Source organism: Nelumbo lutea, chromosome 4, assembly GCF_056320005.1.
Source record: "Nelumbo lutea isolate HS-2025 chromosome 4, American lotus-T2T, whole genome shotgun sequence".
NCBI classification, from domain to species: domain Eukaryota; kingdom Viridiplantae; phylum Streptophyta; class Magnoliopsida; order Proteales; family Nelumbonaceae; genus Nelumbo; species Nelumbo lutea.
The window spans coordinates 10,686,190-10,704,075 of NC_142687.1; the positions used below are offsets into that span (position 1 = coordinate 10,686,190).

General features: G+C 40.0%; 1 protein-coding gene across 7 annotated transcripts; it reads left to right on the forward strand.

The window, feature by feature from the left end:
• The first annotated feature begins 728 nt into the window (after positions 1-728).
• LOC148853878 (uncharacterized) lies at positions 729-14,421 on the forward strand. Of its 7 annotated transcripts, none has more exons than XR_016112303.1 (4): positions 729-1,135; positions 11,031-11,148; positions 11,444-11,544; positions 11,650-12,328. XR_016112303.1 is itself a non-coding variant. In XM_088982367.1 (3 exons), the coding sequence occupies exons 1-3, from the start codon at positions 935-937 to the stop codon at positions 14,141-14,143; spliced, it is 411 nt and encodes a 136-aa protein (XP_088838493.1). In that variant the 5' UTR covers positions 738-934; the 3' UTR covers positions 14,144-14,421. The 7 variants fall into 7 exon arrangements, 3 of the variants coding, with proteins under 3 accessions (XP_088838493.1, XP_088838494.1, XP_088838492.1); XR_016112305.1 differs by lacking the exon at positions 11,650-12,328 and adding an exon at positions 14,035-14,217 and having other exon boundaries at positions 757-1,135; XR_016112306.1 differs by lacking the exon at positions 11,031-11,148 and having other exon boundaries at positions 738-1,135; positions 11,650-12,273.
• Positions 14,422-17,886: the final 3,465 nt, after the last annotated feature.

A 17,886-nucleotide genomic window follows, 5' to 3' on the forward strand; every position in this document is an offset into this window, starting at 1 on the left:
GGGGCTCTCTGACGCTTAAGTTAGCACTCTTATTGTAAAGAGCTTTGAAGATAATATGAGAGAGCTAGAGAGTAGGGTTACTTCCCTTTTTTCATCCCCCTCCCCTTTTGGGGGTGAGGTCTTTATATACCGGAGTCCTTGCGGTTTAGGTGGGTGAAAAGCCTCCAAACGGTAAGACTCGTCGCATCCTGTCAGAACCGGGGTACGGTGGTGAACTCCTCGAGGTTGTCAGACTAGCGCTTGTGTCATGCGGTCAGGTTGGCGCCTGGGCCGGGTTGTCAAGGGGGCGCCTGCGTCAGTCGGCGGGTCAGTGTCTAGACCAGGTCATCAGGTCGGCGCCTGTGTCAGTCGACGGGTCAGTGTCTAGACCAGGTCGTCAAGCTGGCGCCTATGTCAGTTGGCGGGTCAATGTCTAGGCCAGGTTTGTCGGTGGACGCCTTATGGGCGACTTGGCCGGATCATGCGCTAGGCTGGTCCAGGTCGGCCAGGTCACGCAGGCCGCACCCCGCACGCAGCTCGCGCAGGCCGTGCGCAATTCGCACAGGCCGCACGCACCGCGCAGGTCGCGCCAGGCCGGCAAGACTGGTGCCCGGGTGGGTCACCAACTTCGTAAGTTTGTTGGCTGGGTGTTTTTCTAGTTGTCACGAGATGCCACGTGTCACAATTTCACTAGAGGGCCAAATCTGCCCTCGTCAAGAACCTTCTTCGATGGTTTGCCCTTACCGCGTTTTAAAAGTGATCCTTCCGTTTTCAGCTGAGACCTGAGATGTATCAGACAGATATCTTCCGAGTCCTGAATTCAAAGCCCCGAATCACTGGTAGAAACCTCAAAAACTTCTAATGGCGGAATTTGAAGAGAAGGACATCAATGCCGTGGCAAGAAGAGTGGCATCAGTGAAGTCCCCACTCACGAAGCGGAATTTAAAGAGCTGATATGTATCAGACAGATAGTCCCAGTTCACTCGATTTCAGAACACCCCGTATTCATCTATCTAATGCTTCTCTGAATGACAGATTGACAGTTACCATTGAATACACAGTGAACTCCCGATTCACGATAGTTTGTTGCAACGAATCAGGGAAGGAGTTTATGGATATTATTCACAAGAAAGCCGGCGGGGAAGCATTCGCGAAGGTAATGCTTCGCCCAAGCATATTGAAGAAAAATGTCAAAAGAATTCATTCTAATTGGATTTTATGTGAAAGCAAGAAATCATGGATAGAGTTTCTAATTACTCACTTTTTTATTTTTCGGAAAGTGAAACTCTGATTGTCGACAATTTTCTTACTTTTCAGTTTTTTTTCCTTTAATGAGCATTCTTACTTTTTAGTTTGTTATAACCTAATTATGGTTAGTTGAAAAAAAAAAAGGATGCCCCCTAATAATTTCAATTGAAATTCTGAGTGAAACAGTCGCGCATAATTTGGACAAGATTATAGGAAATGTGGGCAAATGTAGTAATTTGCTTAATAACTGGTTTCAATGTTCATGCTCCTAAATGGCAAAACTTTGGCTAGTGCCACGGGACTCTTGCCTGTTTATAGATATTAGATGCTTCCATTTTTTGCTTAGTATCAGGAACAGTGGTGAAGCTTTTGTATACCCTTATCCTCATCTGGACACCTGGACTTTTTGAGAAAAAGAGTAACTTTGTAAAGAGAGAAAAGAGAGTACAAAGGCTAGTCACACACAGGTTACAAAGGCATTATACTATTACTATATAAAGTTTTCCCTGTGATCACCAGACTTGGCTAATTTATCTGCTACAGAGTTTAAATTCTGGGAATCCAGATTAACGATGCATTCAATGAGTATAACAGATCTCTAGCCTCCTCTAGGAAGTGAGCCAGTCTCCAAGGTCCTCCTTCCATCTCCCCAAGCCACTTTATTGTGTTGCTAGAATCACCTTTGACCACCAGGTTGGTCAGGCCTAGTCTTATTGTGATACGGAGGCCATTTAACATTGCTACGATTTCAGTCGTTGTAGAGTCTATAGTCCATAATGGTCCACTAAAGAACCACAAAGGACTACCATCCCTCCTCATAAACACACCACCACAACTGGCTAGACTTGGGTAGCCTTGAGCACTTCCATCAAAGTACAAGGTCACCTCCTCCTCTTTCCTTGACTAGGGAATGTTAGTAGCTCTTATCGAAGGAAGGGGAAATCCATCATATGGATGGCCGAACCATGCTAGATGGTTGGGAGAAATTTCAAACATTTTCTTTCACCCTTTCGGGAATCGTATTCTCAATTTTAGAAAAACTGCATTTTTCTATGATCATCCTTGCACCGAAACCGGACCAGATCTGAAACCAAAAGGAAGGGAGAAGTATACCTGATATGGATTCCACAAATGTAGTTCAAAAAGTGGTAGTTCACGCTCAAAGAGAATTCCAAAACCAGCTTCCACTGAAGATGGCGTTGCTTGAATTGAAGCTGATTCGGCAACACAGTTTTCAGCAAAATTGTGATCCAACACTTTGGATCGAACAAGGGAGGTGAGCACGATTTGGTTATGATATTTTCTTGCAAAAATGAGTTGATCAAAATTAGTCCAAGAACTGGAGGTGGAATTAAGGTTTATGGGGCGGCAAGAGCAGAGAGAGAGATCTAAGAGCAGAGAGATCTGTTGCAGATTTGATCTCCTCTTTTCTTAGCCTTAAGGATCACCACTCCTAATCGAATTAGGAGGTTCCTAAACCAAATATTTATTTGGATTTGGGCTCTCTAAGTGGATAAGACTTATCCTCTTATCCTAATGGTTGATCCAAACCCATATTCGCCCAAATCACATGACTGCTTAAGATGTTATGTGACACCCTGATTAATCCAATTAATCATGGGCTTTAGGCCCAATAAGCAAGTGGCTCGCGTCCCTAGGTAATTGTTGGCCCGTTTAGGTTCACTTTGTATGGCATGAGACTCCAACAATGACCTTACATATGCCCATATGGGTTCGGCCCAGCCTCTGTGAAAAGGCCTGGCCGAATTCACTGTCAAGTACAGTGAACCCCTGAGTCCATCAGTATGGGCTCTTAATGGACCCAACATTTACATTAAATGATCATTGAGTCCAGCCTTCCTATGAAGACCCAATGACAATGGACTTAAGTAAGATATAGCCCATCAGGTAAATAACCCTTAATGGTCTCTTACACTTAACCTCTCAACCCTTAATGATCAAACACTACCTAACAAGGAAGGACCTCTCCCCTGGCTGCAAGGTGTAGTATTGCACTCTCTACTCGAATGAGTCCGAGAATTAAAAATTTTGCAAACATTTTTCTTAAAACATAATATATATATATATATATATATATATATTATCATATAAATATATTTTGCAAAACAAATCTCAAACATGGTTGAAATCGACTATCGGCAGTTTGGTTTCCATCAGAGAGAGTACAGTCCCGATCACTTTGTCCAACAAAGGGGATGATCCTGTCACTATGATCACCACTCGAGTAAATTCTCAGACTTCCCCAACATACCCAGGTTTTGACCCCCAAAGGATCTCACTGATTGGCATATCAAAGACAGTCCAATCCGACACCTAGTGCAATACCATAATCGTGTCTAGGGGTTATGTGTAACTTTCTAGTTTTGCCCACCAGTCTCCAAGGTCCAAGACATAATTGGAAATTGGTCCAGGCTCAGTGTTTCAAACAAACACACACTACATGTGCTTCGGGTCCAACCTTGGCAGCTGAGACTAGCTGCCCCAACCTTCTTGGCAGCACATTAGTGTCAGCATTGGCAGAATAGACTCCCCAAGCCTATCCAACGGCTGAGAACATTCTAAACTAGCACGAGTCTCATAAGTGTCCAGTTTAAGGGGTAATTACACAAAAAGACACCAATTATAACATGAAACAATTATGTACTTTTACTCATTTATAATAAATGTATCAGTACATCAATCTGATTGGAGCTAAGGGCATACATTGTCTAACACTTACAGCACTAGGTGAAAAGTACAGCAGCTCCACTAGGTTCTGCTGAAGCATGTTTAGAGAGAAGTCTTTGTACATCTCTGAGTTCAACACCCACAAAATTGCATAAGTGAGAGATATGAGAACTTAGGGCTTCCAATGTTCTAGCTTTGTTGTTAAAAATGAAGTTGTTTCATTCTTCCCAAACACTCCACATAACTACTTGGGCTGCCGTGTTCAAGTAGAATTTGCCCCTTTGACTTAGCCCTCTCCCTTGCCATTGCCACAGAAAATCTTTGATGCTTTTAGGAAATACCCAGCTGTAGCCAATCGGATTTAAGACATGGTTCCATATTTACCTAGTTTATGAGCAGTGAAAGAAGGAGGTGCTCGGCTGACTCTTCATTGTTGAGACAAAGAACACATACATGGCGGGAAATGCACAATCTACCGGAGTGCTTTTTCTGTAAAAGATCACAAGTATTTATCCTTTCCAAACAGGCTTCCCAAACAAAGAAGGATACTTTAAGAGGGATGTAACCAATCCTAACTTTCCTAAACGGGATCCCAGAATTTGATTCTTCCGACACCAAGGCCCTGATAAAGGAATTGGTTGAGAACTTCCCAGAATGAAGGAGTTTCCAGATTCTTGTGTCTTGTTTTTAGGGGGAAATGTAGACCTCCCTTAAGGCATGTAACAGATCTACTAACTCAGCAATCTCTACATCCCTTAAGGGTCTTCTTAAACTTAGGTTCCAGATTAGAGAAGAAAACAAGTCTGAAAGGCAAGAAGCTATGGTGCCCGCTTGGTTTTGGGAAAGGCTAAATAAAAGAGGGTAAGAAAAAACTAATGTATTTTCTCCCCACCACAGATCAGTCCAGAATTTAGTTTTAGATCTATTCCCTACTCTATATCTAATAAAAGGGATAAAAGAAGATTAGGTAGAACTGATACCTTTCCAAGTGTAGGTTTTCAAGACTGCTATTCAGTCTTGATCACTAAGAGATTTTAGGTTCAATGAGAAGAAAAAGTGAAGAAGATGTAGAAGAGAGAGTGATGGAAGAGCAATAGAACACAGATTTTGAGGAGAAGAACAGAATGTCAATCATTCTGCCGCCGCCACTTTAAGTTAATATATATAGGTTATGCTAGTTACATGAAAGGACATATCTGCCCTTGGTGTTTACATCATAACTGTGACTAGATAACAACCAATATAAAATTGAAACTAGAAATAACAAAACAACAAAATAACCACAGCTGTGATTAGATACATTCTACCCTACGGACAGAGTGGTACCACAGCTATGGGGTCCACATCAATGTTCTCTACACTCCCCCTCAAGTTGGGAGTATATGTTCATCATTCCCAACTTGGATAGATCCGCCTCTAACTTCTTTCTTGATACGGCTTTAGTAAGAATGTCGGCTAGTTGCATACTGGATGTGATGTAAGGGAGGCATACTTCTTGAGATGAGACCCTCTCTCGCACAAAATGGCGGTCAACTTCAATGTGTTTGGTTCTGTCATGCTGTACTGGATTATGTGCTATATTAATGGCGGTTTGATTATCACAGTACAGCATCAGGGGTTTCTCATACTCAATACCCAACTCCTCAAGTAGAGATCTTAGTCATAGGATTTCAGCCACTCCATTGGCCATGGACCTGTATTCTGCTTCAGCACTTGACCGGGAGACCACACTTTGTTTCTTACTTCTCCAGGAGACAAGGTTTCCTCCCACAAGGGCACAATATCCCGAGGTAGACCTTCTGTCATCAATACTCCCAGCCCAATATGCATCAGTATAAACCTCCACCTTCATGTGATTGTTGTTCTTGAAAAGTATACCCCTACCCGGGCATCTCTTCAAGTAGGCTAAGATTCTTTCTGCCGCAAGAAGATGTGTGGTTCTAAGAGAATGCATGTACTGGCTGACAACACTAACAGCATAAGTAATATCTGGCCGAGTGAGGCAGACATATAGGAGCTTTCCTACCAGTTGCTGGAACATAACTTTGTCTTCAAGAAGGTCCCCACTCTCGGCACTAATCCTGTGATTCTGTTCAATTGGTGTATCTGCAGGCTTGACACCTAACTTTCCAGTTTCTGCCAACAGGTCTAGGACATATTTCCTCTGAGATATAAAGATCCCCTGTTTGGATCTAGCAACCTCAATACCCAAAAAATATTGGAGTACACCAAGGTCCTTCACCTCAAATTCTTGGTGAAGAAGCTGTTTAAGAGACTCAATCTCATGGCTATCATTCCCTGTGACCATAATATCATCAACATATACTGCCAATAGTGTCAAAGAGGACTCCACCCTCTTGATGAATAGGGTATGATCTGACTGGGCCTGTACATATCCAAACTTCACAAGTGCTAGTCTGAATCTATCGAACCAAGCCCTAGGTGACTGTTTCAAACCATACAAAGCCTTGTTGAGCCGGCAAACCTTCTTACCTACTTCTGCATCATAGAAGCCAGGAGGCAAACGCATGTAAACTTCTTCCTACAGATCTCCATTCAGAAAGGCATTTTTCACGTCCATTTGGTATAAAGGCCAAGTGTGACTTGCTGCAAGGGACAAGAGAACTCGAATAGTAGTCATCTTGGCTACCGGTGCAAATGTCACCAAGTAATCTATGCCATAAGTCTGTGTAAACCCTCTTGCAACTAACCGAGCTTTATACCTCTCAATAGATCCATCTGCATTATGCTTCACCGTAAATACCCATCTGTACCCAACTGGTTTCTTTCCTTTTGGCAAATCAACTACCTCCTAGGTGTTGTTCTTCAACAGAGCATCCATCTCAACTTGCATTGCATCTTTCCATTCAGGGACGGATAGGGCTTCTTGCACTGTTCTTGGAATAGGGACATTGGAAATGGAGCTAAGGTAGGACCTGTAGGTAGGAGATAGGCGATCATAGGATAAAAAATGGGAAATACAGTGGGCTGTGGATGTTGTACAATGTCGTTTCCCTTTACGGACTGCAATTGGAAGGTCAAGATCATCTGTAGGGGAAGTCTCTGTGGGCTCTGGGACTGAAGTATCTGGACCTGGGGTTGCAGATGAGATTGGAGCTGGTCTGGACTGCTGATGATCAGGATCAACCTGCCTGCACCGCTTGTGATAAACCCTCAACTCCTGATCCCTTTGACCACCCTCACCATTGCAGTTCTCATCACCCAATGGAATAGGTAAAGGAACTGCCCCACTCTCACTGCTCTCCCCCTGAAGACAAGAACTCAAACCCCCACTCTCACTACTCTCCCCCTGAGGGGAAACCCGAGGATAATAGGGTGTCCCCTCAAAGAAAGTGACATCCATGGAGACAAACTTCCTCTCGGAGACAGGATCATAACAGCAATAACCCTTTTGAGTTTGTGCATAACCAAGGAAGATGCATTTGGAGACTTTGGGTTCGAACTTGGAGGGATGGGGTCCGAGAAGCTGAACAAAGCAAGTGCAACCGAATGTCTTAAGGGGAATAGAAAACAAGTCCTCACGTGGGTGTAGAAGCGAAAAAGGAGATCGCATATCAAGGACCCTGGAAGGGACCCGATTAATAAGGTATACCGCCGTGAGGATAGCGTCCCCCCAGAAGCGAATAGGGACATTAGAAGTAAACATGAGGCTTCTAGCCACTTCCAAAATGTGCCTATTCTTCCTCTCGGCAACTCCATTCTGCTGAGGTGTATGAGGGCAAGAGCTCTGGTGGATAACCCCATGATGAAGAAGATAAGATGTCAATGATTTAGCAAAGTATTCCTTTGCGTTATCAAATCGGAGAACTTTGATCTTGGCATCAAACTGGGTTAGGATCATTTGGTGAAAATTTTGGGTCAGGGAAGGTACCTCATTTCGTGAATGCATGAGATAAACCCAAGAAAAGCGGGTATGGTCATCAACAAATAACAAAAAATATCTGTACCCACCCATGGAAGGGATATGAAAAGGCCCCCAAACGTCAGTATGCACAATATCAAAAGAATTATCACTCCTTTTATTACTCAATAAATAAGGCTTTCTACAATGCTTAGCAAACTCACAACTTTCACACTGTAGCTGAGACAACTCAATAGACTCAAATAAAGTAGGAAACAAACTCTATAAAGATCGAAAAGACAAATGACCTAATCGGTTATGCCAAAGCATAACCGGACTCACACTCTTAGAAACAAAAGACAACTTCTCTACTGATTCTCCCTGACAAAACCGCTCCCCGAGAAGATAGATCCCATTCGTCTCACGACCAGTCCCAATCACCTCTGCGTCTCCAAGTCCTAAAAAACACATCGGTCAGGGAAGAAGGTTACTGAGCAGTTCATATGCTTGGTAATACTACTGACTGAAAGAAGGTTAGTATCAAGCTTAGGAACATGCAAAACAGATGATAGGGAGATAGTATCTGAAAGCTTGATGTCACCCTTCCTATAAATAGGAACCAAGGAGCCATCAGCAATAGATACCTTATCCCTACCAGAAGACAAATGGTAAGTAGTAAACAGTGAAGGCAAGCTAGTCATGTGATCAGATGCACCTGAGTCTATTACCCAACAAGGTTCAGTAGTACCTGGAGCTGAGGCATGATAGGCTGAAGCTCGAGTACCTGAATGGGCGAAGGCAGATGTGACAGGGGCTGATGGAGGCTGCAGTGGCTGAGCTGAATTTCCAACCTCCTTTTCTAGCTGTATTAGGGCAACCCGAACTGCAGCTAAGGTCTCCAAAGATGTTCCTTTTGTGCCAGATGAGGATGCTGAATCAATGTTCATGGCTACATGAGCAGTGCCCTTCTTGTTTCTTAACTTCGCAGGAACCAAGTGGGGATGCAGTTTCCAACATGTCTCTTTTGTATGTTTGTGTTTCTTATAATGTTCACATACTACATCCTTCTTGTCTTCCTTCCTCCTGTCCTTCTCTGAATCACCCCCTGATTTGGGTGTAGCCGCTACAAAGGCTGATATGGGTTGCATCATAACCTTCGTTCTGGTTTCTTCACTATGTACAAATGAGTAAACCTGAGAGAGAGTCACATTGTCTCTAGTCAAAATCTGCTGCCTCACAATATCATATTCTGAGTTCAGTCCCGCCAGGAACTCAAACACTCTGTTTGTCTCGATGTACTTTCTATGGGTCTGAGCATCTTTGGGACTCTCCCACTCAAGAGTCTCTAAGTGATCAATCTCATGCCACAGGGACTTCAAGGTAGAGAAGTAGACCGATACCAGTTTCTCTCCTTGTTTAAGGGTGTTCACTTCGCATTTCAATTCATATGCTCTGGCAACATTAAGGGGTTGGGAGTAAGTTTCTTTCATAACATCCCATATCTCCTTAGCTGTTTTTGCCCACAAATAATTCCGGCTAATATGAGGCTGCATAGAATTACACAGCCATGTCATAACCAAGTAGTTTTCTTGCATCCACTTGGTATACGTCGGGTCTCCCTTGGAAGGTTTTTCATATCTCCCAGGAGGTACCCTAATTTACCTCTTCCACCAATAGCCATCATGGCTGATTGGGCCCATTCCAAATAGTTTGATCCATCAAACTTTACGGTCGTAATCTGACCACCCATCTCAGAAATACCACCATAACTGATGTTCCCAAGACTGCCTTCTGCCTGAATTTTAGACTCCATTTCTGTCAAGTCTCAAAATAGTACTTGAATCACCAATCACAATCAAAACAGTATAGGCCTGATCTGTATTCTCAGTGTATGTGCACAAAATCGAAGTAATTCTGATCTGAAACCAACTAGCCAACACAACAGTAGTTGTCCGTAGATCTCTAACCCCCTTAGAACTCTGAGAACAGCTTTAAAACAAAACTGATATGCTAGGGAAAGTTAGGGTTTTAATCAGTCCTGAAAGGAAGCAATTTAGTCGCACAGTCCAAACTATATAGATGAGCTTTCAGTAGGGTTTTAATCAGTCCTGAGAGGAAGCAATTCAGTCACACAGTCCAAACTGTATAGATGAGCTTGCAGTAGGGTTAATAAGAAACCCTAGAATCTGATCGGATCTACCAATCAACTTAAGAGTAGCTCTAGGTAGATCACAGAGTTCAGTCAACCACTAGAGCTTGTCGCAGATCACTTTCAAACCCTAGAGTAGAGAGGAACACAGTTCGGTCCAGGGTTTGATGTAAAACCCTAGGAAATCGAAGAGAGAAAGAGCTAGAATGGTTCGGCCTTCCCCTCTAGATAGGTCCAACCTATCTTCTCTGAAAGAACTTCTATTAAAAAGTAACAACTTACAAGGAAAAAATAGTTCGCTGCCTTCTAGGGTTACTTGAACCCTAGTCTTCTCTGATCCTTCCTGACCACCAACACTCTGCAACCCTAGCAAGTTTCCAACAGCTGTTAGTACCTCTGGCGATCTCCAAGAATCAGTCTGCGAACTCCTCCTTTTCAGCTTTCAGTCCTAGGAGATTCTCATGTGGTCGGCTGGTATTAGACTCACATGAAAAACCCTAACCTGGCTCTGATACCATGTAGGTTTTCAAGACTGCTATTCAGTCTTGATCACTAAGAGATTTTAGGTTCAATGAGAAGAGAAAGTGAAGAAGATGTAGAAGAAAGAGTGATGGAAGAGCAATAGAACACAAATTTTGAGGAGAAGAACATAATGTCAATCATTCTGCCGCCGCCACTTTAAGTTAATATATATAGGTTATGCTAGTTACATGAAAGGACATATCTGCCCTTGGTGTTTACATCATAACTGTGACTAGATAACAACCAATATAAAACTGAAACTAGAAATAACAAAACAACAAAATAACCACAGTTGTGAGTAGATACATTCTACCCTACGGACAGAGTGGTACCACAACTGTGGGGCCCACATCAATGTTCTCTACACCAAGGATTGTTGGCTTTCACTCGATTCAAGTGGACCTTGCTATCCCACCCATTGGCATGCTTTCCATATTTGCTGCTGACAACTGAGACCCATTGAGTATCTGCTTCAAGAGGGCAGTGGCACTTCTGTTTTCTATTATGCTACTACAACATGTCATTGTTGTCTCCAATTGCATCCAGAGACTTAAATCCACTCTACCTTTACTTTGCTCGTAGATTACAATCAACCAGTCAGAGAGGAGGAATGCTTTCAGGCCACATACTATTAAAGAGCTTATTTATGCATTTAATGATGCCTGAGATGATAGCTCTGTGGGAGTCATCATCCTTACAGGCAAGATACCTTCTTTTGCAAATTATTATTATTTTCTGCATGGTTTATTTATTAGACCTTCCAATGTGAATGAAGTAGTTTTTAATCTTTGTTTTCTTCTCATCCTCTTCTATTTTTGACCTTTGATTTTTTGTGTTTTGTAAAATACCATGCATTTCTTGCTTGAAGTTGTAGCTTTCATTAGTTGAGTTGACGTGTTCATTAAGCTATTGACATTAGATTTTCCTATTTCAGAGTAGGCTTGATGCATCTTTTAAGGACCCTCTTTCACTGAAAATAATGTTGAAAAACACAGGGCACCAAGGCATTTTTAAGTGGTGGAGATCAAGCATTGAAAGGCAGGATGGATATGCTGACTTTGAAAGTTTTGGTCATTTTAATGCTTTGGATCTACAGGTAATTATTTTTCATGATTGAAAATTTTTTCTTTGGATTGGAAGTCCCACTTGTAAATCCTATGCATCAACTTCAAAACAATATTGGCTTTCTTGAAAATAACAGGTACATAGCATTGGTTCTTATGCTGGTATGTTGTTATTCTTTTTTTTCTCTCTATAATTTTCTTTTCCCTTTATGAAGTTACAAATTTGATGTCTTCCCAAACCAGTAATAGCAATGATATACTCTTCATATATTTTTTCCCCTGTATGATCCTTTTGTTTGACCTGTGGATAATTTTTCTTTTTGCTATATTTAGTTGCAATTTATGCTGTTGGAGGTAAACATATATTGCATATGGTTTCCGATCTAACAATTGCAGATGATAATGCTATTTTTTATCAGATAGGTCCAAAGGTTCTCATCCTTTATGGCTAATCATGTTCAGTTACAAAACTCATAGTCAACTGGTAAATGATATGAAAACAATCAAACATTGCATGTAACAGATGGTTGCTTGTTTGGGTTCAGATCTCATTTTGAGAAAGGAAAACTATGGTTTAACCAATGTTACCTTTGATACATATAGCCTTACAGTTGTACAATTCAGAGGTTATTGGTGATCATAAGATGCAGTTCCTTCTGTGTTAATGTGTAACCATTGTCATAGTTATGGAGATGGGTGTGTCCTTAACTCCACAACCTATGTACAGTTGAAATGTTGTTGATGATCATTAAGATGCACAGGAAGCACTGAAATCTGCATTTTTTTAATGAGACACCTTTGTCATAGATATGAAAATGAGTGTGTACTTAATTTGACATTTTGCTGGCTTCTAACCAGATTGCTTTTTGAGAAAGCTTATGTCTTAAAATGCAGCATAATGCTGGCATGAAACTCCATTTAAAGTTTGGTGATCAATTCTTATTATTGGCTACCCAATGGCCAAAAAGAAACATTTGACAATTATATTTCTTCATGTTTGACATGGTGGTTGCATATTTGTGATTGAGAAGATCCAAGGCTGTGTCTGAGTTGCTTTAATAAATGGAAATGGAAACCTTAAGAACTTTTTGCATTTATAGCCAACTAAAGCATATCAGTTTTGCATTATTTTGCTTTATTATCCCTGTATGGGCAACTACGGTCAGATTATCACTTGGACATTTCTTTTTTCTTTTCCCCTTGATATTTAGTATATTACTGTAGAGCCATCCTATTGTTTGAAACCTCAAAAACAGTTATATTTCAAAAATTGTTGTAGTCTTGCCAATCAATTGGACTATTGGAATTGTATCTCCTTATCTGAAGATTCTGGAAGTCCTCATGCTCTCTCTGCTGACCTTTTTACTCCTTATCATTTATGCTGTTTTTCATGCTTGCTGGAACATCTACAAAAATAATGCATGCCATAAAAGATATCACCTTGAAGCAATAGCACTGATCATAGTTGTCAAGGTGACACCTAGGCAACAAGGTGCCCTTTGAGGCTCGCCTCGCTTAATCGCCAAACAGTTTTGTACTATGTATTATAAAATACTTTTTATTCTTTATTTTTTGACATTATAATTATAAAATATGAACTATTAAACTAAAATATTCATTTTGTGTGTTTATATACTAGTTTCTTTTTATTATTTTCTTATATGTTAGGGTGTAATCAATACAAACATTGCTAAATGATGTATTGAACCCTCAAAGACTTTAAAACCTGAACCAATAAGTAAGGATGAACTTAAAATTTTGTCTAATCAACACATTTTCTACTACTACTACTAATCAACACATTTTCTTTTCTTCTTTTCCTATAGCAAAAATAAGGGTTCAGCCCCTATATTTTTTGAAATTTCTTTTCCTTCTTTTTCTTCTCATGAATATGTTGATTTTCTATACTTTAACATGAACTCTATACTTTTCTTATGAAAATTATGAATAATTATTAAGTAAATATGGTTATGATACCTAGGGAACTACCCTAGGATCTATATTTTCTACATAAAAAAATCCATCACCTAGGCGACTAGGCAACAAGGCACCCCCCTGTCGCCTAGCCTCGCCTTGGTCCTTTGAAAACTATGGCACTGATAAATGTGTTAGGCACTTGAATGTATTGGGATGTGATAGCTTTAGGTTGGAAGCTTTGATGCAGGCTATGGATGTTCCATAATGTCTTGCTTGGAAAGCTAATGAAGCAAGATGCTTTTTGGCAATTTGTGTAGAATTGTTATCATCTCATGAAGCAAATCTGGTGTGGAACATGGGCATGGCTTCTTTCTTGGGCCATGGCATCTTTATACATGTGCATTTGCAAATATTTTATTTTATGTTAACTCACCTTGGGATGTAATATAATATGGGCTAATCCTAGCTTTATTAATTTGGACGACTTTAGATTTTTGCTAATTATTTTATCAAGAATAGATGTGAAAGGTTTCTTTGGTCTTTTTTTTTTCAGTTAACTTTTCCAGTTGTTCTGAACTTTTGAAACCTTGTTTCTGGTTAACCAGATTGGACCTAAAAATACATGTCAGATGTGGTTTCTGGCATGATTTTTATAGTGCTTCTGAAGTAGAGAAAACGGGGCTAGTGAATGCTGTTGTACTGGTGAGTCCATGATGGAATTATGTCTCCGATGTACCTTCATTTTCTTAACTATGATGCTTTAGTCTTTGAAATGATGCATATGTTTTTAGACTGTAGAGCTGGCTAGTGCAGAGGCAGACCCATACTCTTATAAGATGATTAGGTTTATGTCATCCCATGATTTTCTGGAGTAACATAAATATGCACACAGATATTACCTTAAGTAATATCTATCAGAAAAAACTAATGGTAAAATTGTGGCCAGCCAGTGAGTCCCACTACTGAGGATTAGCAAGGCTAAGAGAGTTTGCTTAATAGACAAAGCTTCCATTCTCCCAACAGTGAGTTCTTTTATGTGTGCATTTGGTGATGAAGGTTTTATTTTCTTCTTCTTCTTTTGGGAGTGAAAAAGGGGACAGGCTACATTAGGTGGGAGATGCTATCGCAATCATGGTTCAAAATATCAATACACCCAATATGTCCGAACATGCATGTGTATCGGCATTGATTCCTATCTCTACATAGTTTTGTGGTATCCATCCTTAACGATCAAAAAAATTAAAAGCTTTCAAACTCTTAAAAATAGGCAATTCGGTGACCCTCGGGAACAATATCAGAACTTTTAACCATGGTTCCAACCTTACAAATCATCCATCATAATCCTATTCCCATCCAATAATTATCAATTTGTTCGTTTAATATTTATCCTTGAGTCCTATAGTTACTATCAAATTTGTTCATTAAGTGCCATGCATCCTGACTACTGCTCCAAATTGCAGCATTTGAGCTTGAGCAAGAATTTTTATTTTAAGGAACCATCCTATCTAATATGGGGAATCTTGTGGAGCTGCAGGAATTACTGGATCTCAGTGAAAATTCACTTAGGCTGTGTTTGGTTTGAAGGAAAAAGGTAGGGTCCCTTCCTTTCTCTACCTTTTCCTTCAAACCAAACATAACCTTATTGTAGACAAATATTGTATATGTTGTCTGTTTTATAGGGAAAACAGACAGTCATGAAATAAGAAGACAAATGTAGGCGTTACAGATAATGGATATCTATCTTCTGAAGTATAGAACTGTGAACCAGATAATCACGTACAAAGATGGAACATTAACAGTTTGTGCAGTTTTCAGTAGGAATGGCAATGGGGTGGGTTCAGGGGGTGTCATATTCCTCGTCCCCAATCCCTGCTGGGGATAAAATTTGTTCTCCATCCCCGATCTTCAAGAGAATGGGTTTCCTGCGGGCTGAATCCCCAAAATTTAAATAAATAAAAAAATTTAAATTATAGATAATGTTTTAAATATATTTTGATATATATAATTGGAGTCGGAGCGAGGCAGGGACCTTAATCCCTATCTCCAACCCCAACACCGATCAAGAATTCCTATTAATCCTTATCCCCATCCCTGGCCCCGGGAAATCAGGTCCTCATCAGGGATGGGAAAAATTGCCATCCCACTAAATAAAGTGCTAAAAGAATCTTGACATTTTGAAGCTTCATGGGGTTAGGTAGTTTTCACGCCATTGATATGTCATGTCAGTTAGAAATCAATATTGATACAATGCATCTGATACACTATATCATTTTTAAAATGCTTTAGAGTTTTAATGTGTTTAATCATAAATGCCATTTGAAAATCTCGATACACATCTTTGGCTGTATTGATGCATAGATGCTTTGAGCCATGGAATCAGCCAAATTCATGAAACTACTTCTTTGAGCTTGGGGAATCCAATCCAAATCATGAAATTCGGGGAACCAATTGATATGACAAACCAAACTAGAATCATAGGTTACAGAAAAAATCTCAACTTCTAATTTTAGAGTTCACTTTTGTTACTGTCCTAGCGCGGCTCCACCAAAAAATGGCAGCAAATCAATGGTTGTGATTTACTTGTTTCAGCAAAGAGCTACCACACTGTGTCACTGTCTAGCAAATGTGAATTGCTAATTTTATGGGAGCAGAGGTTATAAAGTGAGACTCGGGCCACCGAGCTTCATAAAATGGCACACATGCCAATATAAATGGATTGTGTGGTCACGATTTTTTTTTTTTATTAACTGGAATTGTGTGGTCTCAATTCATATCATATTAACATGCGAACACAGCTTCCGACATGGTCTACGGCCACACATCCCAAATATGGACCTGATCGGATCGGAATAGAAGTCTGGGCCGGATCTGCTACACTTATGCCAAGACTTCAAGAATAAAGAATCCACTACTTAGTACCTGTTAAGGAGAGAATATCCGAAAAAGCTAATATGAACGTTCCAAACATAAGAAATAGACCGTATGTACAAACGTTTATTCAATAAACATAAATTGAATCAAATACATATATTGAGTACAGCGTTAAAAATAAGTTTCTCCAACTATGCATGCACATAAATCAAGAACAAATTTTGTGAGTATCTATACTTGTCACTATGATGGGGCTAAAATGTTGAATTGATGACATAAGTGTGTTTTAATAAATTTTTATCACAAAACGTCTATAAAAACAAAACACGAGACTGGATTTTCTCCTCACACCTAACGTCTCACACGCACATCCTATCATGCATTGGGAATACCTCCTAAGTGCAAATGTCTATTCAATAAACATAAACTGAGCCAAACACACATTGTTGAGGACAAAGTTAAAATAAGTTTCTCCAACTATGCATGCACATAAATCAAGAACAACTTTTGTGAGTATCTATAGTTATCACTATGATGGGGTCAAATGCTTAATTAATGACATAAGTGTGTTTTAATAAACTTTTATTGCAAAACGTCCATAAAAACAAAACACAAACCGGATCTGCTCGGAAATGAAAAAAGTCAACTTTAGTTTTTGAGCATGGTAGATGTTTTGTGGAAGTTATTTTTTAAAGTTTTCACAAACGACTATGCATTTTTTCACTATTATGCTAATGTGGAGCCTAGTTGTCATAAACGGTTTTAATTATTACATTTATCAGTTTTATCAGCAAATAAAGTATAAATGTTTATTCAATAAAAACACATACATTGTTGAAGATAGAGTTAAAATAAGTTTCTCCAACTATGCATGCACATAAATCAAGACAGCTTTTGTGATTATCTATAACACTACGATGGGCTAAAATGCTGAATTGATGACATAAGTGTGTTTTAATTAACTTTTATCACAAAACATCCACAAAAACAAAACACGAGGATTTGCTCCTAACACCTGGCGCCTATCATGCATTGAGAACAACTCCAGTGATTATTGGTTATTATTCATAGGAGATATTCACAAGGTGGATGTAATTGTGAGGCGCCCATTTGTGAGGAGCCCCTCTTCACTTTCTCATAAATGGGTCTTCACATACAGATCCACTGTACATTGAGAATGTCTCCCATGAATATTGACTAGAAGGTACGGGAGATGTTCCCAAACCCCAATGCATGATAGGATGTTAGGATGTGCGTGTGAGGCGCTGGAGCAGATAAAATAGATACGAAACATGGAAGACAGGTGAGAGAAAAATTCCAATATAACAGTTCTAGTTTAATCTTTAATCCCACTCATCATCAAAGACGAGATTTTGCTTCCCGCGCGAAGCAGTGGCGCATGATCAAGCATTTCTAACTTTCATTGCCCATGGCGATGGCGGGGACATTCTCGTTATTTAAATCAAAGTGAATGGATATTTTAGTACAACAATCCTTCGTCTTTTTCCTATTTGCTCTTCTCCTTTTTATTTTTTCCCACTGGAATATTTCTTTTTATATCCACATTCCTCATTTTCTGAGTCTCA

What these genes read in the sequence shown, in the direction of transcription:
- LOC148853878 (XM_088982366.1), top strand. Translation starts at nt 935, where the DNA reads ATGTATCAGACAGATAGTCCCAGTTCACTCGATTTCAGAACACCCCGT. An exon ending in GCGGGGAAGCATTCGCGAAG is followed by an intron (nt 1,136 to 11,382) that starts GTAATGCTTCGC and finishes TTCCTATTTCAG; the next exon opens with AGTAGGCTTGATGCATCTTT. An exon ending in TTAATGCTTTGGATCTACAG is followed by an intron (nt 11,545 to 11,649) that starts GTAATTATTTTT and finishes TGAAAATAACAG; the next exon opens with GTACATAGCATTGGTTCTTA.